This window comes from Aquarana catesbeiana, linkage group LG06 (genome assembly GCF_042186555.1).
Source record: "Aquarana catesbeiana isolate 2022-GZ linkage group LG06, ASM4218655v1, whole genome shotgun sequence".
NCBI lineage: Eukaryota > Metazoa > Chordata > Amphibia > Anura > Ranidae > Aquarana > Aquarana catesbeiana.
In genome coordinates, this window is record NC_133329.1 from 260,420,395 (window position 1) to 260,444,298 (window position 23,904).

At 43.8% G+C, this 23,904-nt stretch overlaps 1 protein-coding gene across 1 annotated transcript in view; it reads left to right on the plus strand.

The window, feature by feature from the left end:
* Positions 1-23,904, plus strand: part of LOC141146728 (aldehyde oxidase 1-like) — a 303,420-nt gene that overhangs the window by 191,239 nt on the left and 88,277 nt on the right. The window contains exons 21-26 of the mRNA XM_073633238.1: positions 4,792-4,916; positions 7,192-7,325; positions 7,474-7,561; positions 7,658-7,744; positions 15,987-16,178; positions 21,752-21,979. Of these exons, the coding sequence (XP_073489339.1) occupies positions 4,792-4,916; positions 7,192-7,325; positions 7,474-7,561; positions 7,658-7,744; positions 15,987-16,178; positions 21,752-21,979 (854 nt within the window). The remainder of the gene's footprint in view (positions 1-4,791; positions 4,917-7,191; positions 7,326-7,473; positions 7,562-7,657; positions 7,745-15,986; positions 16,179-21,751; positions 21,980-23,904) is intronic.

Here is a 23,904-nt window from a genome sequence, read left to right on the forward strand (position 1 = left end):
ACATCACCAGACGCTGGGTTTCATTCCTGGTGATGCTCTGCCAGGCCTCTACTGCAACTGTCTTCAGTTCCTGCTTGTTCTTGAGGCATTTTCCCTTCAGTTTTGTCTTCAGCAAGTGAAATGCATGCTCAGTCGGATTCAGGACAGGTGATTGACTTGGCAATTGCATAACATTCCACTTCTTTCCCTTAAAAAACTCTGGTTGCTTTCGCAGTATGCTTCAGGCAGAGCCGGATTAACATAGGGGCTATTGGAGCTGCAGCTCCAAGCCCCTTACCTTAAGATAGGCCCATTTAAAAAAAAAAAAAAAAAAAAATCGCAAAAAAAAAAAACTATTGGCTACGAGGGTCATGGCTCGGCGACCAGGGGTCACGTGGAGCCCAAATTTAGGGGGTAGGTAGCTGAAGGTCTACCCCACTACGAGGCTCCTATCACCTATGGTCCTGGAGATACAGGGCTCCTTGCACAGCCTGTCATAAGCTACACACAGAGCGGCCAGTTTAAATAAAAGCTGACATACTCTGTTTGCAGCAGACTGAGAGGATGAGCTCACAGTGCCTCTCCTCACTTCTTGTCAGAGGCACTGAGCTCAATGGACTGCTTGGAGCCTGCAGAGTATGACTGGCAGCACCGCCTGTCAAACTCGCTCGCAGTAGCAGCATAGTACAACAATGTAAAACTGCCATTCAGCAATGTAAAAAAAAAAAAAAGGAGGCGGCAGTAGCACCTCATGAACGCCTGTCAGCTGCTGCTTTACCACTCATTGAAAAGCAATACACCACAGATCACTTTTCAGAGGGCAGTAAGCATTACTGCAAATGTGAAAGAAACTTGAAACACATCATCCATTTCATACTCCCCACCAAACAGGTCATTTCCCAGCCACTTTCCATGTTAACCACCTCCCTTCAACTTATATCACAGGTGACCATTTCCCAACCTGCAGATGACAGACCCTACTCCAAAAGATATTACAACCAGTTACTCCTTCCACCCTCTGATTGATATCCCTCCAATACCACCTCACACCCCCCTGCTGATAGACCTCTCTCCCTAGCCTATCCCCACACACCCTCTCACCTGCTGACCTGTGGATGGGGGAATCACTCCCGCAGTGTTATTGTTTTCTGCCAGTGGGGAGCCTTCCCAGCCCACAGAATACAATAGATCAATGTTGCTAACTATAGCTGGCAGCACTGATTGTTTTGGGAAAAACCTGACAGGCTGGTTGTACTCAAGTCAATTAATAGATTGACTGGTGTACAACCAGCTAGCCAATACATAGATCAACTATGGCTGGTCTCTGCTTAATTGGCTTAATTTTTAATTCATGTATGGCCCGCTTAACCACTACGCAGTCCCTAAACATCCTTCCACAAACCTTTACATTTTTCCTTCCCAGATTCCTTCATCCTCCTCACCTGTACATAGGGCCCGCTGTCATACCCTCCACACTCCTCTCCTATACATAGTGCCCACTGTCAAACTCTCCACACTCCTCTCCTGTACATACTGTCCACGGTCATACCCTCCACACTCCTCTACTGTACATACTGCCCACGGTCATACCCTCCACACTCCTCTCCTGTACATACTGTCCACGGTCATACCCTCCACACTCCTCTCCTGTACATACTGCCCACTGTCCTGTGAATACTGCTCACTGTCATACCTTCCACATTCCTCTCCTGTACATACTACCTACTGTGATACCATCCACACTCCTCTCCTGTACATACTGCCAATTATCTTTTTTTTTCACACTCTTCTCCTGTACATATCGCCCTCATAATACCTTCCACACTCCTCTCCTGTACATACTGCCCCTATCATACCCTCCACACTCCTCTCCTGTACATACTGCCCCATCATACCCTCCACACTCCTCTCCTGTACATACTGCCCACTGGCATACCCTCCATACTCCTCTCCTGTACATAGCGCCCACTGTTATACCCTCCACATTCCTCTCCCTCACCTGCACATACTTCCCACTTTTATACCATCCATACTCCTCCCTTATGCCTCTTGCACACAAAAACAGTTCTTTAAAATTATATTGAATATACTCAATGTTACCAGCTCTAGAATGGGCACACTTTTGTTCCATCTTCACCCTGTCTTCCTTCCGGGTTCTGTGCCTTCGGTTACTTGCCTTGGCCGGGCTGTGTTGCTGACACTTCCATGCATGCTCATTCGCATCCTCGCTCTCTCTCTCATACCCCCTCTCTCATCCTCCCTACCTTACCCGTCACCCCTCTCTCATCCCCTTTCTCTCTCTCTCATCCTTCCTCTCTCAATTTAATTTAATTTGTTATAACAAAAAATTATTTGCAATTTTAATTATTTATTTTTATTTTTATTTTTTATAAAAAGCCCCACCATAATCCTCAGCACCAGGCCCATGATGTTCTTAATCTGGCCCTGGCTTCGGGTCATTGTCCATCTGCACTGTGAAGCGCCGTCCAATGAGTTCTGAAGCATTTTGCTGAATATGAGCAGATAATATTGCCCGAAACACTTCAGAATTCATCCTGCTGCTTTTGTCAGCAGTCACATCATCAATAAATACAAGAGAACCAGTTCCATTGGCAGCCATACATGCCCACGCCATGACACTACCACCACCATGCTTCACTGATGAGGTGGTATGCTTTGAATAATGAGCAGTTCCTTTCCTTCTCCATACTCTTCTCTTCCCATCACTCTGGTACAAGTTGATCTTGGTCTCATCTGTCCATAGGATGTTGTTCCAGAACTGTGAAGGCTTTTGTAGATGTTGTTTGGCAAACTCTAATCTGGCCCTCCTGTTTTTGAGGCTCACCAATGGTTTACATCTTGTGGTGAACCCTCTGTATTCACTCAGGTGAAGGCTTCTCTTGATTGTTGACTTTGACACACATACACCTACCTCCTGGAGAGTGTTCTTGATCTGGCCAACTGTTGTGAAGGGTGTTTTCTTCACCAGTGAAAGAATTCTTTGGTCATCCACCACAGTTGTTTTCTGTGGTCTTCCGGGTCTTTTAGTGTTGCTGAGCTCACCGGTGCGTTCTTTCCTTTTAAGGATGTTCCAAACAGTTGATTTGGCCACACCTAATGTTTTTGCTATTTCTCTGATGAGTTTGTTTTGTTTTTTCAGCCTAATGATGGCTTACTTTACTGATAGTGACAGCTCTTTGGATCTCATATTGAGAGTTGACAGCAATAGATTCCAAATGCAAATAGCACACTTGAAATGAACTCTGGACCTTTTATCTGCTCCTTGTAAATGGGATAATGAGGGAATAACACACACCCGGCTATGGAACAGCTGAGCAGCCAATTGTCCCATTACTTTTGATCCCTTAAAAAGTGGGAGGCACATATACAAACTGTTGTAATTCCTACACCTTTCACCTTATTTGGATGTAAATACCCTCAAATTAAAGCTGAAAGTCTGCAGTTCAAGCACATCTTGTTTGTTTCATTTCAGTTCCATTGTGGTGGTGTATAGAGCCAAAAAGATTACAATTGTGTCGATGTCCCAATATTTATGGACCTGACTATATATATATATATATATATATATATATATATATATATATATATATATATATATATATAAACATATTTTATTTTTAGTTTTTATTCCCATACTTTAAAGGCATATATGCAAGTTATTGCCATAAAAAGTGTTTGGGGACCCGGGTACTGCACCAGGGGACATGTATCAATGCAAAAAAAAGTTTTTAAAACCGATGTTTTTTCAGGAGCAGTAATTTTAAGAATGCTTAAAGTGAAACAATAAAAATGAAATATTTCTTTAAATATTGTGCCTGGGAGTTCCCTTAGTCTGCCTGTAAAGTAGCGCATTTTCCCCATGTTTATAACAGTACTGCAGCAAAATGACATTTCTAAAGGAAAAAATGTCATTTAAAATTGCTTGCAGCTGTAATGTATTTCAGGATCCCGACAATATGCATAGAAAATCATTGAAAAAAAATAGCGTGGGGGTCCCCTCCAAAATCCACACCGGACCATTATCCGAGCATGCAACCTGGCAGGCCGCAGGAAAAAGGGGGAGGAGAGAGCGCCCCCTCCCCTCCTGAACCGTACCAGGCCACATGCCCTCAACATGGGGAGGGTGCTTTGAGGTCCCCCCCAAAGCACCTTGTCCTCATGTTGATGGGGACAAGGGCCTCATCCCCACAACCCTTGCCCAGTGGTTGCGGGGGGGTAATCGGAATCTGGAAGCCCCCTTTAACAAGGGGGCCTCCAGATCCTGGCCCCCCTATGTGAATGGGCACGGGGTACAATGTACCCCTACCCATTCACCTAAAAAGTGTCAAAGTAAAAACGACAGCAGACAGTTTTTGACAATTCCTTTATAAAAAAAAACAGTGTCCCGCAATGTAAATCCATTGTTAATCACGGCGCAGACCGTCCCAAAAAAAATTAAAAACTCTGCCTCCATGGGAGGCGTCCCGCCGATTGCCGTCTTTTTGCTTTGACAGCTGTTATATAGCCAAGGGCAGTGCCACCCGGTGACATAAACGGGTGAGCCCACCCCCCTCTGATGTCACATCAGATCTCGCAGTGCATTATGGGGCATTCAGTGGCGCTCAAATTTTCTGCGAACGTCCCATAATATTTTGCTGTTCGATTCGAACATCAAGCTCATTCCTAGCTATGTAGATGAATCTGATAGAAATAAATTCATCCCCAAAAAATGCTTATCTTGCTTTCATTTATCTTATCTCTAATCACTGATGTGAATCTGTTGGCTTTAAGTTATTTTGGGTAATTTTATAGGGGAGATTCATATTGGTGGTCAGGAACAATTCTACATGGAAACAAATTCTGTTCTTGTTGTGCCAAAAGGAGAGGATGATGAATTTAACATATACATATCCACACAAGATCCCACAACTGCACAGGTTAGTTTCTTCATTCTTTAATGAACAGTCTTTGCTAACCAGTTGTATAAGTTGTAGATATATAACCCAAATACTATGGGATTAAGCCTCAAAGCTAACGCACCGGGACAAGTGACAGAAAAGTGAGTTATTTTCAGGTGTGTCTGAGAACTGAAAATCACTGTTACATTACTAAAATAAAGGCGCTAAAGCTTTGTGAATCGAGACTTGAGGCTGTAGACTTGTTATATGAGGTCATTTAACATCTGATGGCAGTCGGATTAAATCAGTTTCCTCATGGGAACTGTCAAGGATGCAAGCCAGTGGTGGCTAGCTAACTGGGGCGAGGCCCTTGACTGGTGAAAGAGGGAATGAGGGGGAGCTTACTTCAAACAAGTAATGCTGGCCATACACTATACGAAAAATCGTCTGAACCCATTTTCGAAAAAGGAACATTCGGCCATGAGCGCAAACGATAGTACCATCATGTAATGACCGATAAATCGTTCAGTGGACATAAATGAATGCATTTTTTTGTTCTTTTTTTTTTACATATACCTAGTGCAGACAGTTCGGACAGGAAACACATTAACCTTTCAATTTATCGTTCGTTCGGCAGAAAATTTCCAAACTTGTCCTTAGTTTTTTCGCCTCAAAAACGTCTCAACGATTATCGATTTTGTGCCCATTAACTGGCCGAAAAACGATCGTACTGTCTAAATGACCGAATTTCGGCTGATTTTTCATATAGTGTATGGCCAGCATAAGACTAGCTGTGAAAAAACTTTTTACAGCTCGCACTACCTCTGGCCACCACTAGAGATTCCACTCCAATCTAGCTAGCTGACCACACCCAGGCAGATGCAAATGTTACATGCAATCTGATGCACTCTAGGGTTGGGGAGCAGTCTAGCAATTGGCCAACACTTCTAGGATACCTCCAGCTATCTTACGAGCTATAACCCTTGTGTTACTCTTACTATGCACACACATGCGCATACATGACATATGACTCACAGTAGCTTGCTGCCATCTAGCAGTTTGTCCTCTGACTGGTCTGCTAGGCAACCATACATACCTAGATGGCAGATCTGCTAGTTTACAATCTGCATGCAATTAGCAAACACACAGTGCAATTGCATGCAGATTAGCAATGCACTTAGACAGAGCACATAGACACTAAGGATGAGCTCCCACGTGCAGAGCCTGCCAGGAAGTCGGCGCTGCGCTAATCACAGGCAGTGAGATATTTCCCCATCTCTGCAGCCACGCATCGGGACAATGTGTCACTGCCTATAATTAGACTTCCTGGCGGGCTCTGCACGTGGGCTGTGCGAACACTCCGGAGCTCATCCTTAATAGACACTATAATGCAACATTTTCTCTGGGGATATCTAGTATGCTAGCTTAGTACACAAAAGCCAGTTATATTAATTATATAATTTAATTTCTAAAAAGTGGGCAGCGTATAAAATATGCACAAGAAAGATAATTAGAAAAAATATAAAAAAGACAAAAGGACATACAGTTTGGCTTATCATTATGAAAAGGGATAAGAAGAAACAGCAATGCAGCATGTCAGGAACGTCCACAATTCACCATATCTTATGCTCCTCAATTTATTGAAATATGGATGTGGGCTGGACTTTACCCCTTAACCAATCAAACCTGGGGGGGAGTACTTCCTCTTTGCCTACCGTATGGTTCTGTGTACTGAAGGGACTGAGTTAAATGGGCCATAAATGGTTCTACTAGCTGGGTCTAGGATTGGATTTTCAACACCAGCATGTCAGTCCGATCGCAACTAGACCAATCATCGCTTGGCTGTCACATCAGGCTTCATATAACTGTTTTGGAGATTCCTTTAAGATTTCTATACACTACACCAACCATTTTATTTGTTCATGAACCCCAAAATGTGTACGATTAGAAGGTATTATTTTAATCTCACTGCAACTAAAATTTTAGTTTTTATGAGAGGTAAAATAGATTTCTCTGATCCCTGGCCTAAAGCAATTGCTGGCAAATAGTTTGGGGCCTTCTCACTGTCTCTTGTTGGGTTTACAGATGAAATGACTAGAACTTTTCTTTGAGGCTCAGATTTCAATTTGTACTTCCCAGGGGTGTAATTTGGGGCCACCTGTCTAATATTAAGAGAATGTTGTAGCTGCACTACCACTGAATCAAACTAGATTTACAATCATACTACTTTCATAGATTACATCCTCTCTCTGCTGGTAAAATTAATCTGCTGTTACAGGAACATTCTCAGTTTGACTAATTTGACTTTTTCTAGCTTTCGGTGGCTTCAGTCCTTAATATTCCATCTAACAGAATTGTATCCACAGTAAAAAGAGTTGGGGGAGCTTTTGGAGGAAAGATTACAAAACCAGGTATCTTTGCAAGTGCATCAGCAGTAGCTGCCCAAAAGTGAGTATTTTATTTTTGCAATTTTTAACTTGAAGTTTGGAACCTATAGTTTTGCATGTCTACAATATTTAACCTATGTCTTTTCAGTTTTTTTGACGTATTAGAATAGTAGGAAAAACTTAAATGAAAATTCTTTGTTTTCATGCAGGCTCAAAAGGCCTATTCGTTGTGTTCTGGAGCGAAATGAAGACATGTTGATGACTGCTGGTCGTCATCCATTCAAGGGGATTTACAAAGCAAGTTATAGGAAAATAAAAAATAAGATCTTTATTTAGGAATAAAGTAAGATGGTTGATACATTTTTCAACTTTTTTTTCTTTTTCTCGTTATAGGTGGGATTTATGAATGATGGTAGAATAGTAGGAGCTGATGTGTCTTTTTACGCCAATGCTGGATGCACCCCTGATGAATCCATTTTGGTAAGATAAATCTTTTCTCTTGACTTTTTTTATTTTTTATTTTTTAGTATCTTTTGCAAAATTTAGTTTTCAGCATGTATTTCATGTTTTTTGCTTTGCCATAAACAAGTATGCACTGCAAATTGTGTTGGCGAGTTGATTACTTGTTCCCCCTGTCACCAGCTGAAATGCCACATGTTTACATATTCCTCAATATTTTCTTGTTTCCATAATTGTATTAAATATTTTATATCAAAAAACTTACGCGAAACCTTGTTACAGTAATGGGCCGTAAGTTGTCTAAGCACTAGGGATAAGCTTTCTGTTCGGGTCGAACATGAGTTCGACTACAACATTGGCTGTTCGCCCATTCGTCGAAAACCGAACATTATGGGTCATTCGCTCCAAATTCAAGTGGCGCATAATGGCCCATAATGCACTGTGGGAGCGCAGTGCATTGCTGTATGATGATTGGCCAGAGCATGCACCATGACCTGCATGCTTTGGCCAATCACAGCGCCCTCAGCTAAGAGAGCCATAATTGGCCAAAGGCAGGGTGCCTTTGGCCAATCATGGCTCAGGGGGACTAGTCTAACCAAGCCTATATCCGACTGCAGGTAGTTCCTGGTGTACATTTTCAAATACACTTTCAGGCAGGCAGGCAGGTGATTCAGTGATCTGCAGTGCATAAAATATATATATACAGTCTCCTACATATATATATCCACTGCATTCTAGTCTAGCCAAGCCTATATCTGACTGCAGGTAGTTCCTGGTGTACGTTTTCAAATACACTTTCAGGCAGGCAGGTGATTCAGTGATCTGCAGTGCATAAAAAAAATATATATATATATATATATATATATATATATATATACACACACACACACACACACACACACACACACACACACACACACAGTCTCCTACATGTATATATCCACTTCATTCTAGTCTAACCAAGCCTATATCTGACTGTAGGCCGTTCCTGGTGTACTTTTTCAAATACACTTTCAGGCAGGCAGGTGATTCAGTGATCTGCAGTGCATAAAATATATATATATACAGTCTCCTACATATATATATCCACTGCATTCTAGTCTAGCCAAGCCTATATCTGACTGCAGGTAGTTCCTGGTGTACGTTTTCAAATATACTTTCAGGCAGGCAGGCAGGTGATTCAGTGATCTACAGTGCATAAAATATATATATGCAGTCTCTTACATATATATATATATATATATATATATATATATATATCCACTGCATTCTAGTCTAGCCAAGCCTATATCTGACTCCAGGCCGTTCCTGGTGTACTTTTTCTAGTAAACTTCAGGTGGTGTTTTGCTAATAAAATTTTACAGCATGTCTGGAAGGCCACCAAGGAAAGGCAGACACTCACAGGCCACTAAAAGAGGGCAAGCAGGCTCTGTGTCAACAGCCAACAGTGCTGGTCGTGGACACGGTGCATCCCCAGCACGTGGCCGTGGAAACTGGCAGTCATGTTCCCCCAGCTTCATCATACTGCCAGGTTTGCTCCAGTGATGAGGAGGGAGGGGATGATGAGGTCACTGACTCTACGTGGGTGCCTGATAGAAGAGAGGAAGAGGAGGAAGAGGAGGCACATCTTCAATGAGGCAGGATGCCCTCCAGGGGCCAGCTTAAGAGCAGCCACCCGACTGCATCACACCACAGAGCTCCGCATGTGCAGGGCGCTGCTGACTCCCCGCGTATTTTGAAAAGTTCTTTGGTGTGGGCTTTTTTTGATATGCGTGCAGCGGATCTCACCGTTGCTGTGTGCAACATATGTCTGAAGCGTATCAAGTGTGGCCAAAACAGTGGCCGCTTGGGCACCACATGCCTGTCCAGACATATGATGACCTCCCATGCAGTCCGTTGGCAACAGTACTTAAAAGACCCACACCAAAGAACAAGGCGGACCTCTCCTTGCTCCTCATCACCTAGGATCTCCAACCCCACCATACCTTCAGTCCTCTCTGAAACCTGCACTGAGAAGAATGAAGGTGTAGAATTGGGTGTGCCAAGTACTTATGGGCAATCTGCTATCGCTACACCAACATCCGATTGTAGCAGGCAAATTTCCCTACCCCAGTTGCTGAACCAACGAAAGTAATTCGGTCCCAGCCATCCACATGCTCAGTGGCTGAATCCTAGCTTGGCTAAATTGCTAGCACTCCAACTGCTGCCTTTTCAGCTGGTAGACTCTGCCCCCTATCGTGAATTTGTGGAATGTGCAGTACCTCAGTGGCAGGTTCCCAAATGCCATTTCTTTTCACGGAAGGCTTTTCCGTCTCTCTACCGGCATGTGGAAGACAATGATTTGGTATCGTTGGACAGGGCGGTCAGCGATAAGGTGCATATTACCACTGACTCATGGTCCAGCAGGCATGGACAGGGACGTCACCTTTCTTTCATGGCACACTGGGTAAGTCTGCTGGCAGCTGGGAAGGATGCAGGACAGGGTGCAGTATTGTTGGAGCTTGTTCCGCCACCACACCTCCAAAATGCTAGTAGCGGTGATTCTGCCACACCTCTCTCCTCCACCCCCTCCTCTTCTTCTTCCTCTATGGCCTCTTCCTCTGCAGATTTCTCCTCTGAACCAGCGGTGCTCCGTAGGCGTTCAAGGGGCTACACAAGCACTCAGGCAAAAAGATGCCATGCGGTGCTTGAGTTGGTCTGCTTAGGGGACAGGAGCCACACTGGGGCAGAGATTCTGTCAGCTCTGCAGGGGCAGACTCAGAGATGGTGGATGCCACGCCAGCTTCAGGCAGGAATGGTGGTTTGCGACAATGGCACCAACCTCCTCTCTGCGCTCCGACAGGGACACTTAACCCATGTTCCCTGTTTGGCTCACGTCCTTAATTTGGTGGTGTAGCAGTTCTTGTGCAGGTACCCGGGCTTACAGGATCTCCTGAGGCAGGCCAGGAAAGTCTGTGGGCATTTCCGCCGGTCATAAAATGCCAGTGCTCAGCTGGCTGACCTTAAAAAGGAATGCAACCTGCCCAAGAACCGCCTCATTTGTGACATGCCCACCAGGTGGAACTCAACGTTGGCAATGCTGCAGCGGCTGCACACGCAGCAGAGGGCCATCAATGAATACCTGTGTGAGTATGGCACCAGGACAAGGTCAGGGGAGCTTGGCTTTTTTTTACCACATCAGTGGCTACTGATCAAGGATGCATGAAATGTCCTGTCACCATTTGAGGAGGCCTCGAGGATAGTGAGCAGTGACAGTGCATGCATCAGTGATACTGTCCCTCTTGTCTTCCTGTTGGAGCACACGCTTCGTAGAATAATGGACAGGGCACTTGAGGCAGAACAGAGGGAGGAAGAGGAGGACTTCTTTACCTCTCAAGGCCCCCTTTATCCTGACAGTATTCCTGCGGGCCCACCAATCACAGAGGAGGAGGAGGATGAGGATTGTGTCAGCATGGAGGTGAAGCCTAGCACTCAACATCAGCAGCAGTCTTCAAGGGATCGTTTTCAGTGTCTGGGAGGAGGTGCCTGTGGATCATGTCATCCTTACATCCTTAGTGACCTAGAGGACTCCGGATCGAATGCCTCAGAAGACCTTCGCTGCATGGCCTCCCTGATCCTGCTAAAGGACCCTCGGATTCGTGGTATTAAGGAGAGGGATCATTACTGGCTGGCAACCCTTCTTGATCCACGTTACAAGGGTAAGGTTGCGGAACTTATCCAGCCTTCACAGAGGGAGCAGAGGATGAAACATCTTCGGGAGGCCTTGCAGAAAGGTTTGTGCAATGCGTTTCCAGAGCCTGGGAGGTTACAATTTCCTGGTCCTCCTGGACAATGTGTTGCTGAGGCTTCGGTCAGTCACAGAAGGAGCGGTGGAGAAGGTGGCCGTCTGACCGATGCGTTCAGACAATTCTTTAGTCTGCATCCCCAAGGTCTGATCAGTTCCAGCAACCATTGCCAGCGCCTGATTTACATGGTGCAGGAATACCTAGGGGCAAGATCAGACTTGGAGACCTTTCCAACCAAAAATCCACTGGGTTACTGGGTCTTGAGGATGGATCACTGGCCAGAGCTTGCGCAATATACAATTGAGCTACTGGCCTGTCCTGCATCCAGTGTTCTTTCTGAACGCACATTCAGTGCTGCTGGAGGCTTTGTAACCGATCACAGAGTGTGCCTGTCCACAGACTCAGTTGATCGGCTCACCTTCATAAAAATGAATCAGTCTTTGATCCCCAGCTACCAAGCACCTGATGCTGATGTAACCGATTAATTTTTCTATGAATGTGAGATCCCTTGAAGACTGCCTATGCTGAGTGACTATCCTGTTATGCTGATTGACTATCCTATTCCTCCTCAATGTTCATGTTGATAGCTTCTAAGAACATTTTTGTTTGTGGGCACCACCATCAGTGCCTAAGGCCCACTTTTTCGGGCCCTGTTTAACAGGGGCGGTATAAGTATATTTTTTGCTGTACTGTACTGTCCTGCACTCAACAACAGAATTTGTGAGGGGTTACAGTGTTGTGGCACCACCACCACTGCCTAAGGCCCAATTTTTCTGCCCCTGATTAACAGGGGCATGTAATTCAAATTTTTGATCTAATATTTCACAGTAGGGCCCGTTCCTGCACCCAACAAGAGTATCTGTGAGGGGTTACAGTGTTGTGCCACCACCACTGCCTAAGACCCAATTTTTCTGCCCCTGTTTAACAGGGGCGTGTAATTACAATTTTTGATCTAATATTTCACAGCAGAGCCTGTTACAGCGCCCACAAAGAGTAACTGTGAGGGCTTACAGGGTTCTGGCACCACCAACACCTAAGGCCCAATTTTCCACAGACTGTATAGTGCAGGCTGTATAGTATATACAGGCGGTCCTCTATTTTCAAAGATCAAAATTACAAACGACTCCTACTTACAAACGGAGGAAGTCAACAGGAAGTGAGAGGAAATCTACCCCTAGGAAGGGAAATTCTCTCCTGTAAGAGTTAATATGGGAAAAAGGTGTCTCCACTGATGTTTTATCACCAATCCTTGTTTCTACAACAACCCAACATTTTCAAAATCCAATTCTCATTGGGACAGAAAGTGAGGTGAAATCTTCTGAACAGGGGCACAGACAGCAAAACAAATGTTACAGGGGTGATGATAACCCTTCCCTATGTTCCTCCAAAAAGCTTTTAAATAGATTTTTTTGGCTGGAGCTACACTTAGAAAATGTACTTGTTCCAAATTACAAACAGATTCAACTTAAGAACAAACCTACAGTCCCTATCTTGTTTATAACCCGGGGACCGCCTGTATACTGCTGCTGTTCAGAGTATATAGGGCCTGGGGGCTCCACGCCTTTTTTTTTTTAATTTGGGTGTGGGGTTCACCTTAATATCCATACCAGACCCAAAGGGCCCATTAATGGGCTGGGGTGGGGGTGGGGGGGCAACATTACATTACAGCCGCAAGCAGTTTTAAATTACCTTTTTTCCTTTAGAAATTTCATTTTGTGCAGGGACTATTCTAAACACGGTAAACACGTGCCATTTTACAGGCATACTATAGACACCCCCCAGGTATGATATTTAAAGGAATATTTCACTTTTATTTTTTCACTTTAAGCATTATTAAAATCACTGCTCCCGAAAACATGGCCATTTTTAAAACTTTTTTTTGCATTGATACATATCACCTGGGGCAGGACCTGGGTCCCCAAACACTTTTTAGGACAATAACTTGCATATTAGCCTTTAAAATTTGCACTTTTGATTTTTCACGTTCGAGTCCCATAGACTTTAACGGGGTTCGCGTGTTAGCACAAATTTTTGGTCTGTTCGCATGTTCTGCCGCGAACCGAACCGGGGGGTGTTCGGCTCATCCCTACTAAGCACCAGCAATAATTCTTCAAAAGATTTTCAGATCACAGTCCTTTAATGTGGGAAAAACTTGCCAAATTTTCAGGTGAAAATTTATAAACTTGGAGATATAGGGTGAAGGTTTATTCCAGTGTGGAGTGAATTCTGAAAGAGCTTCTGAATCATTGTTCTTCTCTACATCAAACAGAACAGGGCCTCAGAAAGGATGACTTGGAGGGAGCCCTAGACATGTAGAAGTCCCAGCACCACATCAATGGTTTTTGAGTCCAAAAGTATTTATTGCAAATCCAAAGTTACAATGGCTGGATGGAAAGGGATGATGGGACTATGGAGAATTGTTGAATTAATATTTTAAAAGTAGAAATAATTCTGGTATAAAGCCGGCTTCAGCAGCTGGTTTACACAAGGAAAATGTAGGCAGGTTCTTGGGCATTTTACTAGTTTTTGGTTGAGTAGAAAGGATTTGGAATCTGCATAGGTTTACATTGCTGTCAATAGCCCTGCTTGAGAAATTACCGGCTCATCTTTTCCCATGATCACACACAAAGTGAGGTAAAGTCACACCAACAGGGACACAAGAAGCAATATTGTTTTGGTGGAAATTGTACTTTGACCATGCACAGGTAAGTGTTTTCCAATTTCAAGGACCAAATCACTTCCTGTACTATAAGCCTTTTTAACTGGGATAGAAAGTGAAGAGAAAGAAAATAGAGTCACAAATGAATTTCCCTACTTTTAGGAATTCTTTACAATTCTGTTTGAGATACTAGTTTCGGGCAGGAGTGTCATGTGCAGTATCTTGTGGCTTGATGATGGCTAGGCGCCAGCTCTGGCAGGTCCTCCATTACGGATTAGATCAAGGACTGCTCAGCCGATGGGGGCATTATCTGAGCTCTGTATGCACATGGCAGGAGATCCTCAGAGTGCGGCAGAGGGGGAGAAGCCGGGGGGGGGGGGGAATCAGAGAGCCACTCAGTGCTCAAGTGGATAGAAAACTAGTTGCGCAAACCACTGGCTTTTGCCCCGCATTAAAGGCCCTGAGGGCACTGACCAGGGGACATTCACTCCTACACACACAGTAGGCAAATTAGCCGGCAGCAAGGCCCCTGGGAGTGCGAGGCCTTAGGCGACGTCTAATTTGCCTAATTAGAGAGCTGCCTCTGGAGATACAAGACAGAGGTTAGATCTTCCCAGTGGAGCACAGGCAGCAAAAAAAACTTGACACGTTCTAACCCTTAAATAATATATCCAAAACTAGATAGACACTTTTGTCTAGAATTCTACTTAAATCCAGAAATGGTTCAGAATCTTTCTAAAATACTGTCGATCAAGAAGAACATTTTCCTACAGTATAATCCAATAACATTTTCTGTTTTGAGAATAGGTTCGATTTGTTTCTTAAAGCCTCTCAGGGTGATTTTTGTAATTTTTGGTTATTGGATTTATAAAGCAATACATTCCTTTCCAGAATAGATATATAATAAAGCAAGCTAATAAATACAGTACACTGCATCCATGGAAACACCCTCTTCATTTGTGCTATTTTGTTTATGGTTATCATAAAAAGTAAAAGAAAATCCCACATTTTGGGTTGACATCAAAACACTAGTATAGGGGAAATTTTACAATGAGGGCACTAGATTTGGTGACCCTTGTGACTCCCCACCAGGATTCCCTCACGTTGGAGGGATTTCCTCTCACTTCTTGTTTTAGCTATGGGACAGAAGCAAGGGGAAATCTCCCCAATAGGACACAGATGGCAAAAAAAAAAAAGGTTTTGCCTTACACATTAATGATTGCAAAATGAACAGGTGATAGCATGGCACAGTTTACACATGAATGCAAAATGTGTCATAGAACTTAAAAAAAAATAAAAATAAATTGTTACTTTTTAAGAAGCACTAAATGGTAAACTGAGGATTTTGGGAACATTTGTAGACAAATGTATATCTTTATTTGAAACCATGTTCTACATTCTGAGGAAGCTTTTCTTTGGCCACTAATCTGCGTTGAGATTTGCCCTTTGTCCTACTCCAATAATGAAATCTCACTGGGGTGATGAAAGCTGCGCCAAAGTATTTCAGCAGCAATCCACAATCTGTGGCCAGTGGTGACAGGGCATTAAGTCAGGTTTCCCAACTGTCAATATCCTCCGGAAAAGAACCAGGCACCCACTTAATGCTGTAATAAAGTGGTGTCCTGTGATCCTTGGATGTGCATCAAGTCTGTATGTGTTTGCTTTATGGTTCTTTTGCTAGGCGAAGCATTTCTGGGCTACTGCCTCCTTGTAAGGCCTTATGTTTTAATGGGGGAAACTTTGTAATTAGCTGCATGTTTTATTAGTGGAAATTTGTATGACTAATCTGATTTCATGCCTTTCTTGTCTTTCTTGTTAGGTACTTATAGTGGCCCTACTGAAAATGGATACTGCATATTACTTCCCTAACCTCAACTGCCGTGCCAAGGCTTGTAAGACCAACCTGCCTTCTAATACTGCTTTTAGAGGCTTTGGCTTTCCTCAGACTGGACTGGTTACTGAGACCATAATGGATGCTGTAGCTGCAAATTGTGGCTTACCTCCCAATCAGGTAAAACACATCTGGTACTTTTAAGTGCCAAATCCCTATGTCACTTGTTCTCCTCAAATATACATCTTTTATCTTTATAAATTAATTTAGTATTTAAGTGCCAACTTTTTTTTTCCTTTTATTAGACAACATTTTCTCCCATTAGTCAGATTACAAGATTGAATAAAATGTAGAGGTGAAAAAGCAACAGTGGCTCCTGCTGTCATCAGTCAAATCCTGTGAGGACTGAGAGGGGGCGGGCCTGAACCTGCTATGTGTGTCTATGGATGCACAGAACCCACCTCAGGAATGCGCCGCATGTGTATGCCCATAGTACACAGCTTGCTTTGGGGGGCCTACTCAGAAGAAGAGGAGTGGACAGTGCTGGCGGAGAACCCCACAATAGGAGGAAAGGGAGCTTCTCTGTGCAATACAATTGCAGCGAAGAATGGGCATGGTTTAAACTAAATAGTGGGCGTGGCTTAAAGGGGCGTGGCTCAACTGGTGCGGTCCGAGTCTGAGATGAACAAGGGATGGAGGGAGAAAGAAAGAAATAGAGAGGGAAGGAGATAGAAGGAAGGAAAAAAAGAGGGATGGAGGGACAGCAGGCCCAGATCCTACATCACAATAGCAATATGTGTATTCTAGAAAGTTTAACAATCAGCAGATAAAGATACTACAAACACCTGGTGTTAGCACTTCAATCATCACGGCACCATGGTTGTTATGGTGTCAGGATGATTGAAGCGCATTATTTCTATTATTACACTGTAATATAAAATTAAATAGTTCAACTCACCATAATGCAGAATCAGTGGGAGCCCTGAGTATGTCACTTGTCACGTCGCCTGCCACCAGATGCCATCAGGTGTCCCCAGCAGATTTACTCCTTACATCAGGCGTCCCCAGCAGAGTGCCTCCGTACATCAGGTATCCCCAGCGGAGTCCCTTCTTACATCAGGCATCCCCAGCGGAGTCCCTCTTACATCAGGCATCCCCAGCAGAGTCCCTTCTTACCGCAGGCATCCCCAGCAGAGTTCCTCCTTACATCAGGCGTCCCCAGCGGAGTCCCTCCTTACATCAGGCGTCCCCAGCGGAATCCCCCTTACATCTGGTGTCTAGAGCGGAGTGCCTCCTTACATCAGGTGTCTAGAGCGGAGTGCCTTCTTACATTAGGTGTCCAGAGCGGAGTGCCCTGATACATTAGGTGTCCCCAGCGGAGCCCCTCCATACATTAGGTGTCCCCAGTGTAGTAGGGTCCCTTGGCTTTACCTCTCACAGTGTTGTGCCAAAATCGGTTTCCTCTAGAAATTCTGAACTCTGCCCCTCCAGCCTACTGCACTCCAGCTCCTCCTAATCTCTGCCCCTCCAGCCCCCTGCACTGCAGCTCCTCCCCTTCTTCCTTGCAATGTTATTCAGGCTTCTACCGCCCCCGTGCGCTCCCCCGGTTTTCATGGGGGAAAACTGTCTCAGTACAACACCATGAAAACGGGGCACGTGGACGAGGGGGGTAGACGGCCGAATAACATTACGAGGGAGAGTGGGAGGAGCTGCAGTGCAGAGGGCTGGAGGGGCAGAGTTCGGATCTGAGCTGAGAGCCAGGGGGAAACAGGAAAGAGATCTCGCGGCGGTGGCCGCGACCATATTTTTGGTGCCAGAAGCAGCTCCAATGCCAAAAAAAGTCCTGATTTCCAGGGACAAAAGCAAAATCCCGGGATTTAAATCAGGACAGCCTCCAATCATCGAGGGTCCCAAAATCGGGATTGTCCCGGGAAAATTTTCCCGGGACTGTTGGCAATTATGCATTAGATGCACATTAAAGTAAACCTACCACATATGAGGGAATTTAAACTAAGCATATATTGAAATAATACATAAACAGAGATTACTTCCTGTCAGAGAACTCATACAGCAAGTGCTCGTTCCTATGCAGCAGCTGCCAATTCCCATTCCTCCAATGTTAATGCGCAGAGCCACAGACAGAGACAGGTAAGGATCGGAGTGGGCATGCGCAAAGGCGCATCCATACGAGCAAGTGTACATTAGTGCGCACACACGCATGCACACACGCACCCACGAATCCTGGTGCACGGCGCCCTATTTAAACAGAATCTGCCTAGCTTCAGTGCTAGATTGTTGTCAGGTCACCTTGAGGATAGGTGACAGATGCACACCGTTGGGATCAGTAGTGCACCGCAAGATAGTGGACCCTACGGCTAACTGCTGCGGATGGGAGTCAAGGTGGTAAGGAAGACAGGGCCGCTGGAACACCAAGACGGATCCCACCGGGGTTAGAGCGTAAGATTCCCTAGGGCGGGAGTCTAAGAGCCAGCAGGTGTTCACCAGAGCCTCTAGTGGTGAGGATGGACTGGGCTGCAACTGGCTCCAGGTCGCGACCTCCAGGGTCCCCCAGCTCACGCCCACAGTAGACAACAGGAGGATAAGGATAGTAAGGGAATAAGCCAAGGTTGGGGCCACAAGCAGACAAGGGCAACAGAGTTCACGCCAATAGTTCAGGGTCACAGGCACACAGGGATAGTCGGGGACACTTTACATGCACATGAACTTTAATGGTATCCCAGTCTTAGTCCGTAGGGTTCAATATTGAGTTGGCCCACCCTTTATAGCTATAACAGCTTCAACTCTTCTGGAAAGGCTGTCCACAAGGTTTAGGAGTGTGTTTTTTGGAATGTTTGACCATTCTTCCAGAAGCGCATTTGTGAGGTCAGGCACGGATGTTGACGAGAAGGCCTGGCTCACAGTCTTGCTCTAATTCATCCCAAAGGTGTTCTATCAGGTTGAGGTCAGGACTCTGTGCAGGCCAGTCAAGTTTCTTCACCTCAAACTCTCTCATCCATGTGTTTTTTGAGGGCTAGCCAACTAAAGCAGCCAATCTACATAGTCAGTGTTGATGGGGGAATGCCTCCCACAGCACTATTGTGTACAGTTGGTGGGGGTGTGGGGAGCCTTCTCGGGCACCAGAACATGATTACTGCTAGCAGCTATAACCACCAGCAGTAATGGAATGTAAAAAATGTGACAGGCAATCGATGGACTTGGGTACAATCAGCCTGCCCATACAGGGATCAAATCTTGGCTGCTCCCTGCTGAATCAGCCAAATTTTGATTCATGTATGGCTGGTTTAATAATGAAGAAGAAATAAAAAGGGAGAGTAAAGTTTCTGTTTAGGTGTTGTTTCCTTTCCCCTGTTCTGCTGTTGAATTTTTAAATATGTTTTTAGATCCGACAAGATCAACGATGAGGAAAATACAAATGCAAAATTGATACTTACTGCTTAAAATGTCCTTGCTGGCTGACCATCATAAATCTGATTGTGTAAATCAGGGGTCTCCAAACTTTCCAAACAAAGCGCCAATTTACTGTCCTTCAGTCTTTGGGTGGGCCAGACTGTGGCCAGTAAGAGTAGAAAAAGCCTCGGCATCGGTGCCCCATCATTGGTTCTAATGACTGGAATAGTGCCCCATTGTTGAAATCAATGAGAATAATGCCCCACTGGTATCCGTAGGGGGAATGGTGATCCATCATTGTTGTCAGTTGGTGGAATAGTGGATGATAAAATCAGCATAGCTTCCCCACGTTTCAGAGCTTACCCTCAGATCTAAAGCTACTGCACTTCCAAGTGCACTTGCAGTGCACTTGTAGTGCAAAGTGGATTTGCCTTTATTAAATCAACCCCACTGTGTGCTGCAGTCACCTTTAGTTTCTCTCTTCTGGCTAAGCACCTGGCCACAATGTAAAGTCAAAACTTCTAAAACAATTAAATAAAATAGGCAAGGTTCAAACAATAGATGGGGGGAATGGATGTAATGAAGCCTCCGCAAAAATTTATCAAGCGCCCCATCATCAGCTGACCACACATTTCTGCTGCAACTCTCCTCCAGGTTTCCCCACTTTTCATGTTAAGGGCTCAGTTTACTGGTTTGGGCAGGCTCCCCTATCCTATGTATGATAGCTGGTGGAAACCCTAAAGCCTCGTACACACGATTGGATTTTCCGCAGACAAAACCTCAGACTTTTGTCCGAAGGCGTGTGACTGGATTTTGTCTTGCATTCAAATGGCAAGAAATTGTCGGCCAACAAATACAAACGTAGTGACGTACTACGTGTTTTTTCAGCTCTTTAGCCCCACCCTTTGTGCTCCTTCTGCTAATTTTGTGTTAGTAGAAGTTTGGTGAGTGTTGATTAACGCTTTTCATTTCACGCTTTTCATTTAGCGCTTTTCAGTTTGCACTTTTAATTTCGTGCTTTTCAGTTTGTTTCTAAACGGCGTTCGTCAACCAGACATGTTGTGGAATCGGAGGAGATAACGTGTTATTTTTATTATTGGCCTTGGAGTTATTATTTTGACCCAAGTGCAGTCCAGGAACAGGAGGAGTTCTTGAACCAAAAATTGGTTGCTTTATTAATCGTGACCAATTATGTCATGCCTTTGCTGCGGGAGCTCCAGGAGAATAATCCGGATGATTTTCGGAATTATCTCCGGATGACGGACCCCTGCTTTCACCAACTCTTGGCATTGTTGACCCCCTATATTAAGAAGCAGGACACGTTTATGAGGCTTTCATTTAATTTTTTGGTTGAATAATGATTTGACGTATATTTTCTATATTTTTGGATGCATAGAATGCACTTTATGGTTAATTTCTATTGGCAGATAGCATGTCTAATTTTATAAAAAAATTGTGTAGAATAATACTTGGCTATGTGTTTTACTTCGAATGACAGTTTGGGAGTAGGCAGCTACATTTAAAAAAATACAATGTAAAATTGACAAGGAATACCAACATAGTTGTGTCTTTGATCTTGAAAACTACAGGATAATGGTGTTGTGGGAACTTGCCCAAAAAAAAAAAAAAAAAAAGCATAATAATATTATTCTTGATATCACTAGAAAATAAAAGCCTTTTAAAATACGTTTGCCATAACTCCATCAATATTACCAGCAAAGCAGCTTCATTATTATCCCGTTAAAGAAGAAGAGAATGTGCGCTGCATTTTGAGATTTCATAATTTGCCACGTCACGAATGTTAATTCTCCATTACGAACGCTAATGTACAAGACCGACCGCTTCCAGCTCGTCCTTGCTTGCGAGCGTGTTTGTACTTTGGACTTTTGTCCGACGGACTTGTGTACACATGCTCGGAAAATCAGACAACAGACATTTGTCCGCAGAAAATTTTAAAGCCTGCCATCCAACATTTGTCCGCGGAAAATCCAACAACAATTGTCAGATGTAGCATACAAACAGTCGGATTTTCCGCCAACAGCCTGTCATCACACAATTCCCGTTGGAAAATCAGATCGTGTTTACGAGGCTTTAGAGTGAACAAACTCTAACAAACTCTATCTGCAGAGGTCCTGCTACCAAGATGAAGAACCGCATGGTAACATGACAGAGCTTTTGTAAAAAAAAAAAAAGGTAGAAAGGTAATTTCTAAAACTGAACAAAAGAAGTTATGGCGCCTGCATAGTCATAACTGTATTTGAAAGCATTTATAATTTTGTGTGCTCTTAATGCGTACAGTGTATGTAAATGTCAACAAATGCCTGTAACTTTGTGGTGATTTGCAGGTCCGCCATGTGAACATGTACAAAGGCGTTTCTAAAACACATTATAATCAAGAGTTTGATGCCACCAATCTGATGCGTTGCTGGGATGAATGCATGAGGAAGTCCTCCTATGTCAATAGAAGAAACAAAGTGCAATTATTTAACAAGGAGAATTACTGGAAAAAGAGAGGACTGGCTATTATTCCACTAAAATTCACAGTTGGCTTTGTTGAGAAAATGTATCATCAGGTATGTGTATCTATATTCAAATGTGTGTCATCTAGTTTTCTTGCATATGGCAAGCGGCTCCAAGGTTTTCTGGCTGGTATGGAGAGAACACATGGTTTGTTTTCTTAATCTTAACAAGTTATGTCCTGGAGTCCAGAGGCTGTGGAGCTTTTTGGTGGAATAAAACCTCTATTCCTAGGTCCACATCTTACCTTGCAGGCAGACTACGTTGTTGGTCTCGGCTGTCCAAAGGCTTTTATATACATGCAAACTGACTGATGCTATGTAAATCTCTACATGCCACCCAAAAAAAAAGCCAGACTTTCTACTGCACCTGCGCAGGATTGCTTTAACTCTGCATTACTAAGATGTCAACATGAAGAATGCTCACTGTTAGACAGAGCTTATGGCACCTCCCCCTGCTGACACTCTTGATATTTCTATGAAGGCTTGTGAGTTGTCAAAGGATGTTTGTGGTTTTATGTGTAAGTACCATGCTGTTTAAAGTTAATACAGAGGTAATGAATGCAAATAGGTTATCAGCAATAAGACAGATGACTAGAGTTGTTTCAAATTTGCATGCCAAACATTTAGTATAAGCACTGGGAAAATCAGGAATTGGTGCAAAGAAAAGATGGCCCTGTTGTCTCTGTATTGGATGATTGAGATAACAACCAGAAAATGTGTAGACGTCAGTGGCAGCCACTCCATTAGGGATGCAGGGGCGCTGACCCCCCCTATTACATGCACCTGGACGCTAATCTACATGTAGGTTGCTAGACGCATGGATTTCAATGGGTTGTTTTTTTTTCTTTGAAGCACATAATTAGAGCCTGAGGCTCTAATTGGCTTAAAAAAAGGGGTGGGCTTAGGGGCGCAGAGCACTGCCCCCTGAGCCCACCAAGTTGTGTAACATTGGCAAAATAATATTTTCTATTGTCTTCCTGCTTCTCCTCCTGGCCAATCAAGAAGCGGGTCCTGATTGGCCAGGAGGAGAAGCGGCCATATTGGCCGATGAGGAGGAGGAGATGCAGGGGGAAGCCGAAGCTGCTTGTTACCTAAAACTGTAAACTATTGGCTGTAATGTCATTGCACATATTACCTGAATATATCACCAACATTAAATATCAAGAAAAAATATAAGAAAAGCCTTTTTCTTCATTTTTTTTTCTCTTTCAGCAGCTTAGTGGATTCCCCTTACTTATCCTTATGCAGTAGTGGAATAGTGCAATACATGTTTAAACTTTAATGTGCTATTATTACAGGGTCTGGATGGAATTGTGTTGCCGATTTAGAAATGGTCAAGTAGTGTTCATTTTGATGTCAATTTTCGATTTAGTTTTAGTCATAGTTTTTTGAATAAAATGCCATTTTAGTTTTAATCGTATTTTAGTCATCCGAATTGTTTTAGTTTTAGTCGTATTTTAGTCAACTAAAATAGTGTTAATTTAGTCGATGAAATTAACACTGGTGCAAAGCCCTCCTGCATTGTAAGTGCAGCCTTGATAAACAATATGCAGAATAATGTGCAGAACAAACCTGTTTGTGTTCCTACAGTGTTGTATGGCTTTCTGCATGTGGAGAGATATGGTGCAGATGTGTATGTGACCAACACCCTGGAGGGAGATGGTTTGGGGGGGTTCGGGTGAGGTGGTAGAGTGAATCCAAAACACTGTAGTGCAGCACCTCTTGAGAGACTGAATATTTTCTCTACAGTAAAAGATAAGGATGGCAGAGGGTGCATCTGAGTGTAGCAGTATAAAAATGTATTTATTCACACGACAACTGGCAACTTACAAGACAATGTACAGTACTGATAAAATCACAGGTCAAATCACATGCCAAGTAGCATCCTATTGCCGGCAATTGTAGTGTTCAAATTGATGCGACGACGACTTTGCAGTGCTGCATCGATTTGAAAAAGTAGTACATGCACTACTTTTGGC